Raw genomic sequence first — 13,527 nt, 5'->3', positions numbered from 1 at the left:
GCCCTGGTGATTTATCTGCCTTTAATCCCTTCAATTTACCTAACATCACTTCCCTACTAACATGTATTTCCCTCAGTTCTTCCATCTTACTGGACCTTCTGTTCCCTACTATTTCCGGAAGATTATTTATGTCCTCCTTAGTGAAGACAAAACTAAAGTAGTTATTCAATTGGTCTGCCATGTCCTTGCTCCCCATAATCAATTCACCTGTTTCTGTCTGTAAGGGACCTACATTTGTCTTAACCAATCTTTTTCTTTTCACATATCTATAAAAGCTTTTACAGTCAGTTTTTATGTTCCCTGCCAGTTTTCTCTCATAATCTTTTTTCCCCTTCCTAAGTAAGCCCTTTGTCCTCCTCTGCTGGGCTCTGAATTTCTCCCAGACCTCAGGTGAGCCACTTTTTCTGGCTAATTTGTATGCTTCTTCTTTGGAATTGATACTATCCCTAATTTCCCTTGTCAGCCACGCGTGCACTACCTTCCTTGATTTATTCTTTTGCCAAACTGGGATGAACAATTCTTGTAGTTCATCCATGCGATCTTTAAATGCTTGCCATTGCATATCCACTGTCAACCCTTTAAGTGTCACTTGCCAGTCTATCTTAGCTAATTCACGTCTCATACCTTCAATGTTACCCTTCTTTAAGTTCAGAACCTTTGTTTCTGAATTAACTATGTCACTCTTCATCTTAATGAAGAATTCCACCATATTATGGTCACTCTTACCCAAGGGGTCTGTCATAACAAGATTGCTAATTAACCGTTCCTCATTGCTCAATACCCAGTCTAGAATAGCCTGCTCTCTAGTTGGTTCCTCGACATGTTGGTTCAAAAAACCATCCCACATACATTCCAAGAAATCCTCTTCCTCAGCACCCTTACCAATTTGGTTCACTCAATCTATATGTAGATTGAAGTCACCCATTATAACTGCTGTTCCTTTATTGCACACATTTCTAATTTCCTGTTTAAACCATCTCCGACCTCACTACTACTGTTAGGTGGCCTGTACACAACTCCCACCAGCGTTTTCTGCCCCTTAGTGTTATGCAGCTCTACCCATATCGATTCCACATCCTCCCGGCTAATGTCCTTCCTTTCTATTGCGTTAATCTCCTCTCTAACCAGCAATGCTACCCCACCTCATTTTCTTTCATGTCTATCCCTCTTGAATATTGAATATCCCTGAATGTTGAGCTCCCATCCTTGGTCACCCTGGAGCCATGTCTCTGTGATCCCAACTATATCATATTCATTAATAACAATCTGCACTTTTAATTCATCCACCTTGTTACGAATGCTCCTTGCATTGACACACAAAGCCTTCAGGCTCGCTTTTACAACACTCTTAGCCCTTATACAATTATGTTGAAAAGTGGCCCTTTTTGATGCTTGCCCTGGATTTGTCGGCCTGCCACTTTTACTTTTCACCTTACTACTTTTTGTTTCTACCCTCATTTTACACCCTGTCTCTCTGCACTTGTTCCCTTCCCCCTGTTGTGAAATAACTTCCTCTCTCCTAGTCTCTTTAATTTGATTCCCACCCCCCAAGCATTCTAGTTTAAAGTCACCTCAGTAGCCCTCGCAAATCTCCCCGCCAGGATATTGGTCCCCCTAGGATTCAAGCATAACCCGTCCTTTTTGTACAGGTCACGCCTGCGCCAAAAAGAGGTCTCAATGATCCAAAAACTTGAATCCCTGCCCCCTGCTCCAATCCCTCAGCCACGCATTTATCCTCCACCTCATCGCATTCCTACTTTCACTGTCGCGTGGCACAGGCAGTAATCCTAAGATTACTACCTTTGCGGTCCTTTTTCTCAACTCCCTTCCTAACTCCCTATATTCTCCTTTCAGGACCTCTTCCCTTTTCCTACCTATGTCATTGGTACCTATATGTACCACAACCTCTGACTCCTCACCCTCCCACTTCAGGATATCTTGGACACGATCAGAAATATCCCGGACCCTGGCACTAGGGAGGCAAACTACCATCTGGGTCTCTGGACTGCATCCACAGAATCACCTATTTGACCCCCTTACTATCGAGTCCCCTATTACAACTGCCCTCCTCTTCCTTTCCCTACCCTTCTGAGCTACAGGGCCGGAGGCACGGCCACTGTCGCTTCCCCCGGGTAAGCTGTCCCCCCAACAGTACTCAAACAGGAGTACCTATTGTCAAGGGGCACAGCCACCGGGGTACTCTCTATTACCTGACTCTTCCCCTTCCCCCTCCTAACCGTGACCCACTTGTCTGCCTCCTGTGGCCCCAGTGTGACCACCTGCCTGCAACTCGTCTCTATCAACTCCTCAATCTCCCTGACCAGATGAAACATTTCATCCTTCACCCTTAACCTACTGTATGACCTCTAGTTTTAGTTTCACCTAACATCAGTGGAAAGGTCTGTTTGCCTTTACAATATCTATACGCCCCCCCCCCATAAAGTTGTACATGTCTATCAATTCTCCCCCCAGTCTCCTGCACTCCAGGAATAAAGTCCTAACCAATTCAGCCTTTCCCTATAACTCTGGTTCTCAAGTCCCAGCAACATCCTTGTCAATTTTCTCTGTACTCTTTTAATCTTGATGATTTCTCCCCTGTAGTAGGTGACCAGAACTGCATACAATACTCCAAACTAGGCTTCACCGACGTCTTATATAATTTCAACATAACATCCCAACTCCTGTATGAAAGCCAGTGTGCTAAAAACACTCTTTACAACCATAACTACCTGGGAAACCACTCCCTGGGAATTATGAATCTGTATTCTCAGATCCCTCTGTTCTATTACACTCCTCAGTGCCCTGCCACTCACTGTGTAAGACCTATCCTGATTGACCCTACCAAAGTGCCACGCCTCACACTGACATGCATTAAATTCCATCTGCCCTTTTACAGCCTGTTTTTCCAGCCAGGCCAAGTCCCACTGAAAAAAAGCTCACTGTCCAGTATACACCCAATCTTGATGTTATCCACAAAGTTGTTGATCCAGTTTACCTTATAATCACCCAGGTTGTTGATGTAGATGACGTACAACAATGACCCACACTGATCCCTGTGGCACACCATGAGTCACAGGCCTCTCGTCAGTGAGGTAATCATCTACTACTACTTGCAAGCTTCTTTCACAAAGCCAATCTCAAATTTGGTTACAACCTTATTCTGAAAGCCAGGTGACTGAACCTTCTGGACCAACCTCCTATGGTGGATCTTGTCAAAGGCTCTGCTTAAGTCCATGTAGACAACATCCACTGCTTTTCCTTCATCAACTTTCCTGGTAATCTCCTCAAAAGCTCTATAAGATTGGATTTTGGATAAAATGTTGATCGTACCCTGGCTTTCAATTGGTCGACACAGCATTGAGGGCCAAAGGGCCTGTAACGTGCTGTAGATTTCTATGTTCTAAGTTCAATGACAAGAGGCTTGATGCGTTACAAGAATGATTTGGGAGCAGGGGTCGTAAAATCACACTGTACAGATAGCCATGTATAAAGGAGTGTGATCCCGTACAGAATAAACACAACTTCCTATCCACCTGTTCACTGGAGCTGAGCATCTGCCAACAGGTATCCTGGAGGTACTGGCTCCCGAAGCCTGTGATCCGCTTGATCTGATGGTCACAGACCCCTGCAACCTTTGCAGTAAAATCAAGTGTAAATGCCAGCTTGACAAGCTCGGGATTCTCCTGCAGTCCCTTGCTCTTCACCTCCTTTTTGACATATTGGTCTGCCAGTTCCTTGAAGGCGTCGTAGCTGAGGTTTGTGAAGAAAGTGGAAAGCTGGGAATCTCCTTGAAGCTGCAAAAGTACAAGTAGGATTAATTCAGCACTTGTTACCAATAACTGCTGTCGTCCTTCACCAGTGTTCCCTGATGCTAAGGATCAACACAACAAAACCAATTGCTACACCACAGGAAGTTACTGCATCAGATCCATATTAACACTTTGTACTCATGGATTCAGTGGACAAATACACTGCAATGAGGAGGGGTGAACTCTTTCAAACATCTGCCCTTGTGGTCTTGTCCATTCATAAACTGGATCGTTCAGCAGGTCAGATTCAGACAGCGTTCGTGAAGGAACAGAAGGGGATGAGGGTTAGGCTGGTAAAGACTTATCGTCTGAGGGGGAAGAACTGGAGGCAGGTGGAAATGGGGGAAAGGTGAGGAAGAAGAGAAGTGGGAAGAAGATCCAAAGGAGAGTTATAATTCCAGATTTGTTGAACTCTATGAACTTCGAAGTCTGAAAGAAAAGGAAAATGTAAACAATCGTCGCACCAAATAGGATAAAGTGGAACAGTGGGGCAAGGCAGGTTTGAATGGGTCAGAGAGCAATCAGGAGCTGACACATTCTGATAAAAGATCTTTGACCTGAAACATCAGTTTGTTATTCTTTCCACTGCTGAACGTTTCCAGCATTTCCTGACTTCACGTCCAAATAGGCTTCACTGATGAGCAGTGTACACCAAGCAGTGTCTCAATGGTGAGTGCAATTCCAGTTATATTGTTCAAACTGCTAGGCTTTCCCATCACCGTCTTTCCTTCCCACGGTAACACAGGCTCCTCAGTAGTAGCGGCAGAGTGTTAAAATGATGAGAGAGTGTGGATGTGGGATTCCTGACCTGCATCTCGTGAATTTTCACTGCATCAATACAAACGCAGGCAAGAAAGTCTGCTGCTGATTTCCATTACCCATCCACTCCCCCCTCCCCGCCCCCACCACTACATACCTACAATCAGGACTCGGAACGCGACTTCCGAGAGGCACTGAGATTTACACAGAGTGGATTGTACTTTCGGTGGGATCCATCACCAAAAATCATTTGGTAATGTCATGCCAGTGGATCTGACTGAGTTCTCATTGTCAGGGCTCTTAGACTGGGTGATGAAAGAACTTCCTTTTATCCTTATCAATCTCATAACCCCGGTACATCCACTAATGACAGCTCTGGTAGCAGTCACCTCCATATCCTTTGAGGGACAAAGTTGTCTTTTGGAGTATTGTGTGTAATTCTGTTCACCACACGACAGGCAAATGCCTTTTTAATGATTGCAAAGGAAGCCAGTGATCAGAGGCTTTTTGAAACCGTTGAAAGAAAACAAAAACTGAGGGCTCGACACTCTGTCATGACTATATTCCAATTCACTCCCCCCCCTTAATCGTTTCCTATATCAGAAATCCTTCTACAACTTTGCAAATATTTGCATAGATATTGTAAATCTGTTGTACGAAGGTTAAGGCTTCTATATTGCTCTGCCCTTGAGATCCGTGATTAATTGATTCATAGTCTTTCTCCTTGAACACTACCTCAGATCCAGACAGAGTGATGGGATGGCCTCCTGAATCAGTCATCAGCTCAGAAAGCTTGGGATAAAGTTTCTCAAGATACAATTCCACTACTCCGGACATCTAAAACATGGCCTTTACAAACTTCAGGCCAACACTACCCCTGACATCTACAACACGGCCTTTACAAACTTCAGGCCAACACTACCCCCGACATCTACAACACGGCCTTTACAAAGTTCAGGCTAACACTACCTCCGACGTCTACAACACAGCCTTTACAAAGTTCAGGCTAACACTACCCCTGACGTCTACAACACGGCCTTTACAAAGTTCAGGCCAACATTACCCCCGACGTCTACAACACGGCCTTTACAAAGTTCAGGCTAACACTACTCCCAATATTTACAATACAGCCTTTAGAAAGTTCAGGCTCAGGCTGACACTACTCTTGATGTTTTATGGTATTCTGGTTATTGTATCTGCCACTGCCAAAATCCTAGAGGGCAGTGAAGGAAGGGGCACTATTTTCCAGAGGTGTAAAATTGCTCTAACTATAAAAACAGTGTAAGGTCGCGATTTCTTGACACCAGAGCAGGTGTAAGGTGCTCTCTCCCCCGCTAGCCCGCAGGTCACCCTTGGGCAGGGTCTAGCAAATGCTTAGCCTCCTCCTGATCAGGGTCACGGGAGCAGGACAGTGATATGAAGAGCAGGTGCAGATCACAATTCCTGGTGATGTGACCACTGACGCTAGGCAGACAATCTCTGGAGGGTATTGATAATGGCTGGAGTCACCTGTCTTGTAAAGATACTGCCCAGAAAAAGGCAGTGGCAAACCACTCCTGTAGGAAAATTTTCCTCGAACAAATCATGATCATGGAAAGACCAAGATTGCCCAAGTGATACAACACGGCACATGAATCAACTATAAAAACAGGTGAAACCTGAGTAATCTGTGACAATTGACCCATGTCCTGATTCCCCAAAGGCTTTCAATTAGAAAGATGGCATACAATACATTCGCCTTAACCAGCTGGGGCATTGAGTATAGAGGTTGGCAGGTCATTTTCCAACTGTATAAAGGTTATATGGTTAGGCCACATCTGCAGTATTGTATGCCACATTACAGGGAGGATGTGGAGGCTCTGCAGAAGGTGCAGAAGAGTTTTACCAGGATGATCAAAGGGTTAGAGAGTATTGTAAAGGCCATGTTGTAGACGTCGGGAGTAGTGTTAGCCTGAACTTTGTAAAGGCTATGTTGTAGATGTTGGGAGTACTGTTAGCCTGAACTTTATAAAGCCTGTGTTGTAGACATCGGAAGTAGTGTTAGCCTGAGCCTGAGATTGCACAAATATGGATTGTACTCTCTGGAGTAACACACACAAAATGCCGAAGGAACTCAGCAGATCAGGTGGCATCTATGGAGGGAAATAAACAGTTGATATCTCAGGCCCAGAGACTTCATCCCGATAAAGAGCTTGGAGCCTAAGTGTCTTTACTGTATTTCTCTACATAGCTGTGTCCTAACCTGCTGAATTCTACCAGCATTTTGGTGTGTTGCTCAAGATATGCACCATCTTTTGTCTTTTATTCTCTGGAGCATCGGAGGCTGAAGAGAAACCTGACAGAAGAGTTCAAATGATGAGAGGCATTTCCAAAGTATCATTGTAAGATACTCGAGGGCATAGTGAGAGTGAAAAAACTTGAAGATGATGTGCAGAGCAAGTTTCTTTTTAAAAACAAAAAATGGCAGATGCCTGGAATGCACTGTCAGGGGAGGTGATGAGAGCAGATACTGTTGTCTATTTAACAGTTCAGTAACATTTGAGTAATCGTGGTTATATACCGTTTGATTAGGCATCTTGTTTGTTTAAATAGTTAATTATGGGCTATGTGTTTAAATACATGAATTTCCTATGCCATCTCACTGCCATGTGATACGCGCGCCTCGCTTAGAAGAAACATGGTTTGACTCACATTTTGGACTCCCTTGTCTTCCTTTGAATTAGTTTAATGTTTTGAAGTTACAAAACATACAGATACGATGGTCAAATTTAAGAGTCATTTAGACAGGCACATGCTGACACACATTTCTATGTTGTATTGACTATCCTGTTGTACATACTATTTATTATAAATTACTAGAAATTGCACATTGCATACTTAGATGGAGATGTTATGTAAAGAGTTTTACTCCTCATGTATACGATGTAAGTAATAAAGTCAATTCAATAAACAAATGTGATAGAGGGGTATGTACCATGTGTAGGGAAATGGGATTAGTTTAACTGGTTAGCACAGACGTCATGGCTCAAAGTTCTATGTCCTACGGTTTTCTTTCCTGCAGAGCCTTGAAACTTCCTGTGTTCACTGGGAATGTTATTAGCTGCCTGTACTGGGTAACATCAGAATCAGGTTTACTATCACTGACCTTGGTTGTGAAATCAGCGCAGTAGCACAATGATTTACAGCACCAGCAACTGGTGGGTTCATTTCCCACCACAGTCTGTAATGAGTTTGTACGTTCTCCCTGTGACCGAGTCGGTTTCCTCCCACAGTCCAAAGACGTACCGGTTGGTAGGTTAATTAGTCATTGCAAACTATCCCATCATTAGGCTAGGGTTAAATCGGGGGTAGTTGGACAGCGGCCTGAAGAACTTATTCCATGCTGTATCTTAATTAATTAATCAATCAATTAATTAATAAATAGACAGATGGATAGATAGACAGACAAACAGATGGATAGATTACTAAATAAATAAATAAACAAACAAGCAAACAGAAGCAGTAAACACATCTTACCTTTGAGTCAACATGATCACCAACATTTTGGAGTATTTCAATAATTTTCCAAATGTTATTATCTGCTGTAGAGAAAATAAGGTGGAGTATTGTCAGTACTTATTATTGAAGAATCAATGCTAGTTCAGAAACTGAGATCTCTCTGATCCTATTCTGTGTTGTAAATCTTGTGATGAGCACAAAAGTTCAAGATCTTGGGGGACTCTCAGTCTTTTTCTATCCAGTGGGTAATGTTGGAATGTTAGCCAGTCGTATTAGTTTCACAATTCCCTGGACCAATATGACTTACAATCTGACAAGCATAACTAGCACAAGACACAATTAGTATAAGGAATTTTAAAACCTAAGAAATAGACATTGAAGCCCTGCTGACTGCTCTGGTGTTCTATAAGATCATGGGTGCTCACAGCTACAGTTCGCTGCATTCGCCACACACCCTTCAATGCCTTTAATGTCTAAAAATCTGACGAAGGGTCTCGCCCAAAACCTTGGCTGTAGATGCTGCCTGATGTGCTGAATCCCTTCAGCATTGTGTGTCTGGTGCTCTGGATTTCCAGCCTCTGCAGAACCTCGAGTTTATCTAAAATCCTATCTTTTTTTGAATGTACTGAGCAATGGACCCTAGAATGTGAAATAATGCAATACCATTTACAATCAATGAAGTAACAATTAGAATTGAAGAAATATGTGGCATATTTGCTTGATAGCTAATGACCCAATAAATTAAACAGTCAAATTCGTCAGGCTGGCAGGTTGTGATTAGTGAGGTACAGCAGGGAACAATTCCTGGACCCTAGCTATTCACACACTGTTAGCTTACAGGAATAAAGTAGATGAGATTTTATATGGAGAAGCATGTAAAGAGATTTCACGAGGAGACTGACAAGCAGAGTAGTTGGCCAAGTATATGGCTGAAGGAATATGGGGGGAGGGGGTAATGTAACGCTATCCAGAAATGGAAAAGCAGAGTTTTTGTTGAATGGTGAGCACTAGTTGGAAAGAACCTTGCACACAAGTCACTAAAGTCCATCTTGGAGGCTCACCAAGCAATTCAGGAGCCAGGTGGTGTAAGTAGTATATTAGCCTTCATTATGAAAAGGATTGATTACAGCAGCTTTACAGGGCATTAGTGAGAGGGAACCTGGAGCTATACACAAGGCTTGGTGCCAAATAAATAACCTCTTCCTCAATGTCAACAAAACAAAAGATATGGTTATCAACTTCAGGGGAACTCTCGCCACTCTCACCCACATTTACATCAGCAGTGGAAACTGTGAGCGGTTTCAAACTCCTGGGAGTGCACATTACACACAACCCCTCACGGTCCCAGAACACATCTTACACAGCCAAGAAAGCTCACCTACACCTCTACTTTCTGAGGAGGCTGAAGAGAGCTGGACTATGCACATCCATACTCAGGATCTTCCACAGGTGCACAGCAGAGGGCACCCTGACAAGGTTGCTCGGTGTGGAAACTGCACTGCAGTGGACAGGAAGTCTCTCCAACAGGGAGTCATAACTGCCAACATGTCACCAGCACCAACCTAGCCACTATCAAGGACATTATACAGAAAGGTGCCAGTAAAATGCCAGCAATATCATGAAGGATCCCACTGGCCATACTCCCATCTGGGAGGGGGCCACATAGCATCCATAAAGACAAAAGGACCACCACACTCAAAAACAGGCAGTAAGGATGCTCAACATCTTCACCCAGGAACCCACCCCATCACAGTCCCGACATCAGTACTTTATTATTTCCTGTCAGTCACCTTCCATATAGACACCATTGTATAAGAACATAAGAAATAGGAGCAGGAGCCTGCCCCACCATTCAATAAGACCATGGCACCATCTACCTGCCTTTTCCCCAGAACCCTTAATTCCCTTACTATGTAAAAACCTATCAAACTGTTTCTTAAATACATTTAGTGAAGAAGCCTCAACTACTTCCCTGGGCAGAGAATTCTACAGATTCACCACTCTCTGGGAAAAAACAGTTTCTCCTCATCTCCGTCCTAAATCTTCTCCCCTGAATCTTGAGGCAATGTCCCCTAGTTCTAGTCTCACCTACAAATGGAAACAACTTTTCTACTTCTATCTTATCTATCCCTTTCAAAATTTTGTATGTTTCTATAAGGTCCCCTCCCATTCTTCTGAATTCCAGAGAGTATAGTCCCACGCGACTCAATCTCTCCTCATAGGTTAACCCCTTCATCCCTGGAATCAACCTATTGATAGTGTCATTTTATGGACCGTGTATACAATCAGTCTAAGTAAATCAGCAATCCTGTGTATTGATACTTATTGTGATTTTAGTTGTTGTGTTCTTTATCTTATTGTGTATTTTTGTGCTTCCTCGGATCCAGAGTGATAATTATTTGTTCTCCTTTCCACCTCTGTCCAGGAAATGACATTAAACAATCTTAAATATTGAATCTGAAATCTGATATAAGAAATTAAAGAAGGAGTGCAGCGAGGATTCATCAGGCTGGTCCGGGGATGTGGGGGAAGATTGAGTAGACTAGAACTGTGCTCTGTAGAGATTAGAAGAATGAAAGGAGATCTTGTTGAAACGCATTATTGCAGGGCTCCTGATGCTGCATGTGTCCCTTGACTAAGGAGTCTAGTACAAGAGGGCACAGTTCGAGAACATGAGGTACACTGTTTAGGAGTGAGATGAGGAGAATTTTCTTCACTCAGAAGGTGGTGAGCTTTTGGAATTCGCTACCCTGGGATTAGTGGAAGCTCAGTCATTATGCTGATGTAAAACAGGAGAGTGGTCGATCAGCCATAATCCTGATGAATTTTGGAGCAGATTCAAAGGGAAGGATGGTCTACTCCTGTGTACGGTTCTTGGAACACGGATCGCCGAGCTGCATAGCACAGCAACAGGTCTTTCTGCCACAAATGCGTGCTGAACGCGATGCCAATTGAACTAAACCCCTTATGCCTGAACATGATCCACATACCCCCATTCCTGCATGGTCATGTTTCAGTCTCATACCTGCTTCCACTATTACCCCTGGCAGCCCCTTCTCCACACCTACTTGTGTTAAAAAAAAACTTACTCCACATATCTCCCTTACTATATTCCCTCTGATATTTGACATCTCTGCCCTGCGATAAGGATTCTGACTGTCTATTCTATCTAAGCCTCTCAAAATGTTATTAATTTCTAACCCAAACAGCATCCTGGTAAACCTGTACTGTTTGCAAAGCTTCCACATCCTTCATATAAATAGGGCAGTCAGAATTGCATGTAGTACTCCACTCTAATCTCAAGATGGCGCCATTGAACCACAGCGACATGTGGTGAGCGGCTGACAAAACTTCCATCTCTTCTGAATTACTCTCTCTGCGATCTGCAGCCTGTAATTTCCCTTTAGGCAACAGTACTGTTGAGCCATCTTAGTGAACTAGCAATTTCACAATTTTCTCAAGGACTTGGCAGAATTAACTCTCAAGTATGCAGGGATGGCATCTGTAAGTACTTTTATACTTTATACTTTATTGTCGCCAAACAATTGATACTGGAACATACAATCATCACAGCGATATTTGATTCTCAGTGATATTTGGATGAAGGTTCAACATCATGGTCAGAAGAAGGGGAGGAGAAGACGACTGAAAAGCAGAGGAATGAAAGCTCCTTTATTTGGCCTCTTGTTAGCAAAGGTGCAGTCGCTGGAGGCCAAGATTGAGGACCTAAGGTTAAAATTGCTGTATCAGAGGTAAATGAGAAATTACTGCATTCTATTTTTCACAGAGACATGACTCACTCTGGACACACTGGATAAGTCCATAAGACCTAAAGGTTTTTCGATACACAGGATGGACCAGACTGCTTATTCAGAGAAGGCAAAAGGTGGGGTGTGCCTTTCATGATAAATTCTTTGGGGTACTCGGATGTAGTGGTCTCGTTGCACTCTTGTTCCCCCAACCTAGAACATCTAATGTTCAAGTGCCAACTGTTCTGCTTACCAAGAGAGTTCTCCTCCATGATCCTGGCCACAGTTTACATACTGCCAAAAGCCAACATTAATCAAGCAGTCAAGATATTCAATGCTGCCATCACTAAACAAGAAACACCCCACCCCAAGGCATTTCAAATCATTGTCCAGGACTTCATTTAGGCTTGTTTCAAAAGATCTCTGCCCAATTATCATGAACATAATAACACAGCACCAGGGGTCCCAACACACTTGACCAACACTACCCTATGATTAAGAATGCCTGTCTTTCCATCACACTCAACCACTACTATACAGCTATCAAGGATGTCTACCTTTCCTTGGCTGGACCACATTTTGGTAAATCTGATCACGTGACTTTCCTCCTTCCTCCATACGGACAGAGGCTAAAGAGCAAGGCTCCAGAGATAAGGGCATCCAAGAGGAACGGGTACGGGTTTGCTTTGAGTTGTTGGATTGTGCTGTGTTCAAGGACTCATCATCAAAGGACCTGAATGAATAGAGCACAGTTGTCATAGACGTTTCAAAAACAGTCATAGGCAAGTGTGACCCCACAAAATCTTTCAGAGACCCCCCAACCAGGAGCCCTGAATAAACCATGAGATCTGCATTCTTTCAAGGGCCAAATCAGTGGCATTCAGGTCTGGCAACCAATTAAGATACAACAGGTCCAGGTATGATCTCAGAAAAGTTTGCAAAGATTTGGCATGACATCTAAAACTTTGGCAAACTTCAACTTTGACAAAATAGATGTGTGGTGGAAAGTATACTGGCTAGTTGCATCACTGCCTGGTATGCTCTTGAATGGAAAATCCTACAAAAAGTAGTGAATACAGCTCAGTCCATCACAGGTAAAATCCTCCCTACTACTGAGCACATCCACATGAAGTGTTGTCACAGGAAGCAGCATCCATCATCAAGGACTCCCACCACTACCATGCTCTCTTGTCACTGCTGCCATCAGGAAGTTGTACAGGAGGCTCAGGACTCACACCAGCAGGTTCAGGAACAGTTACTACCTCTCAACCAACAGGCTCCTGAACCAGAAGGAATAACTTCACTCCACTTCACTTGCGGCATCCCAGAACCTGTGAACTCAATTTCAAGGAAACTTCATCTCATGTTCTCAATATTAATTGTTCACTCATATTTGCACAGAATATTGTTCAATGCATATTGGCTGATGTCTGTCCTGTGGAGAGCAGTCTCTCATTTGTGTTTCTTGGAATTACTGTGAATGCTCACAAATGAAACAAATCTCTTCGTACTTTGACAATTAATTTACTTTGAACTTTGGTAAGTGTTGGGCACTTCCTTATTGAGCAGTGCCAATTATACTTTTACCTTTATCTACATCTGGCCGGGCAGTCAGTGCACAAGTTCAACACATTGTCTGTGAGTCAGAAACTCTGACATTGCCATACCCCCCAGCGGGTATGGGCATGACTTTAACTGTGGTTTCAGACAAC

The 13,527-nt window shown here is 43.3% G+C and overlaps 1 protein-coding gene across 7 annotated transcripts in view; it reads right to left on the bottom strand.

Moving 5' to 3' along the window:
• LOC140195236 (uncharacterized) overlaps positions 1–13,527 on the bottom strand; it is a 34,425-nt gene that overhangs the window by 5,219 nt on the left and 15,679 nt on the right. For 6 of the 7 annotated variants that reach the window (XM_072253247.1, XM_072253243.1, XM_072253246.1 and 3 more), the window contains exons 4-5: positions 8,085–8,149; positions 3,534–3,794 (exon numbers count right to left, since the gene is read on the bottom strand). In XM_072253247.1, the coding sequence (XP_072109348.1) occupies positions 3,534–3,794; positions 8,085–8,149 (326 nt within the window). The remainder of the gene's footprint in view (positions 1–3,533; positions 3,795–8,084; positions 8,150–13,527) is intronic. The other variant, XM_072253249.1, reaches the window with a different exon arrangement.

Source organism: Mobula birostris, chromosome 3 (genome assembly GCF_030028105.1).
Source record: "Mobula birostris isolate sMobBir1 chromosome 3, sMobBir1.hap1, whole genome shotgun sequence".
Classification (NCBI taxonomy): domain Eukaryota; kingdom Metazoa; phylum Chordata; class Chondrichthyes; order Myliobatiformes; family Myliobatidae; genus Mobula; species Mobula birostris.
The sequence above is the reverse complement of the archived record's forward strand: the minus strand, read 5'-3'. Positions and strand labels throughout refer to the sequence as shown.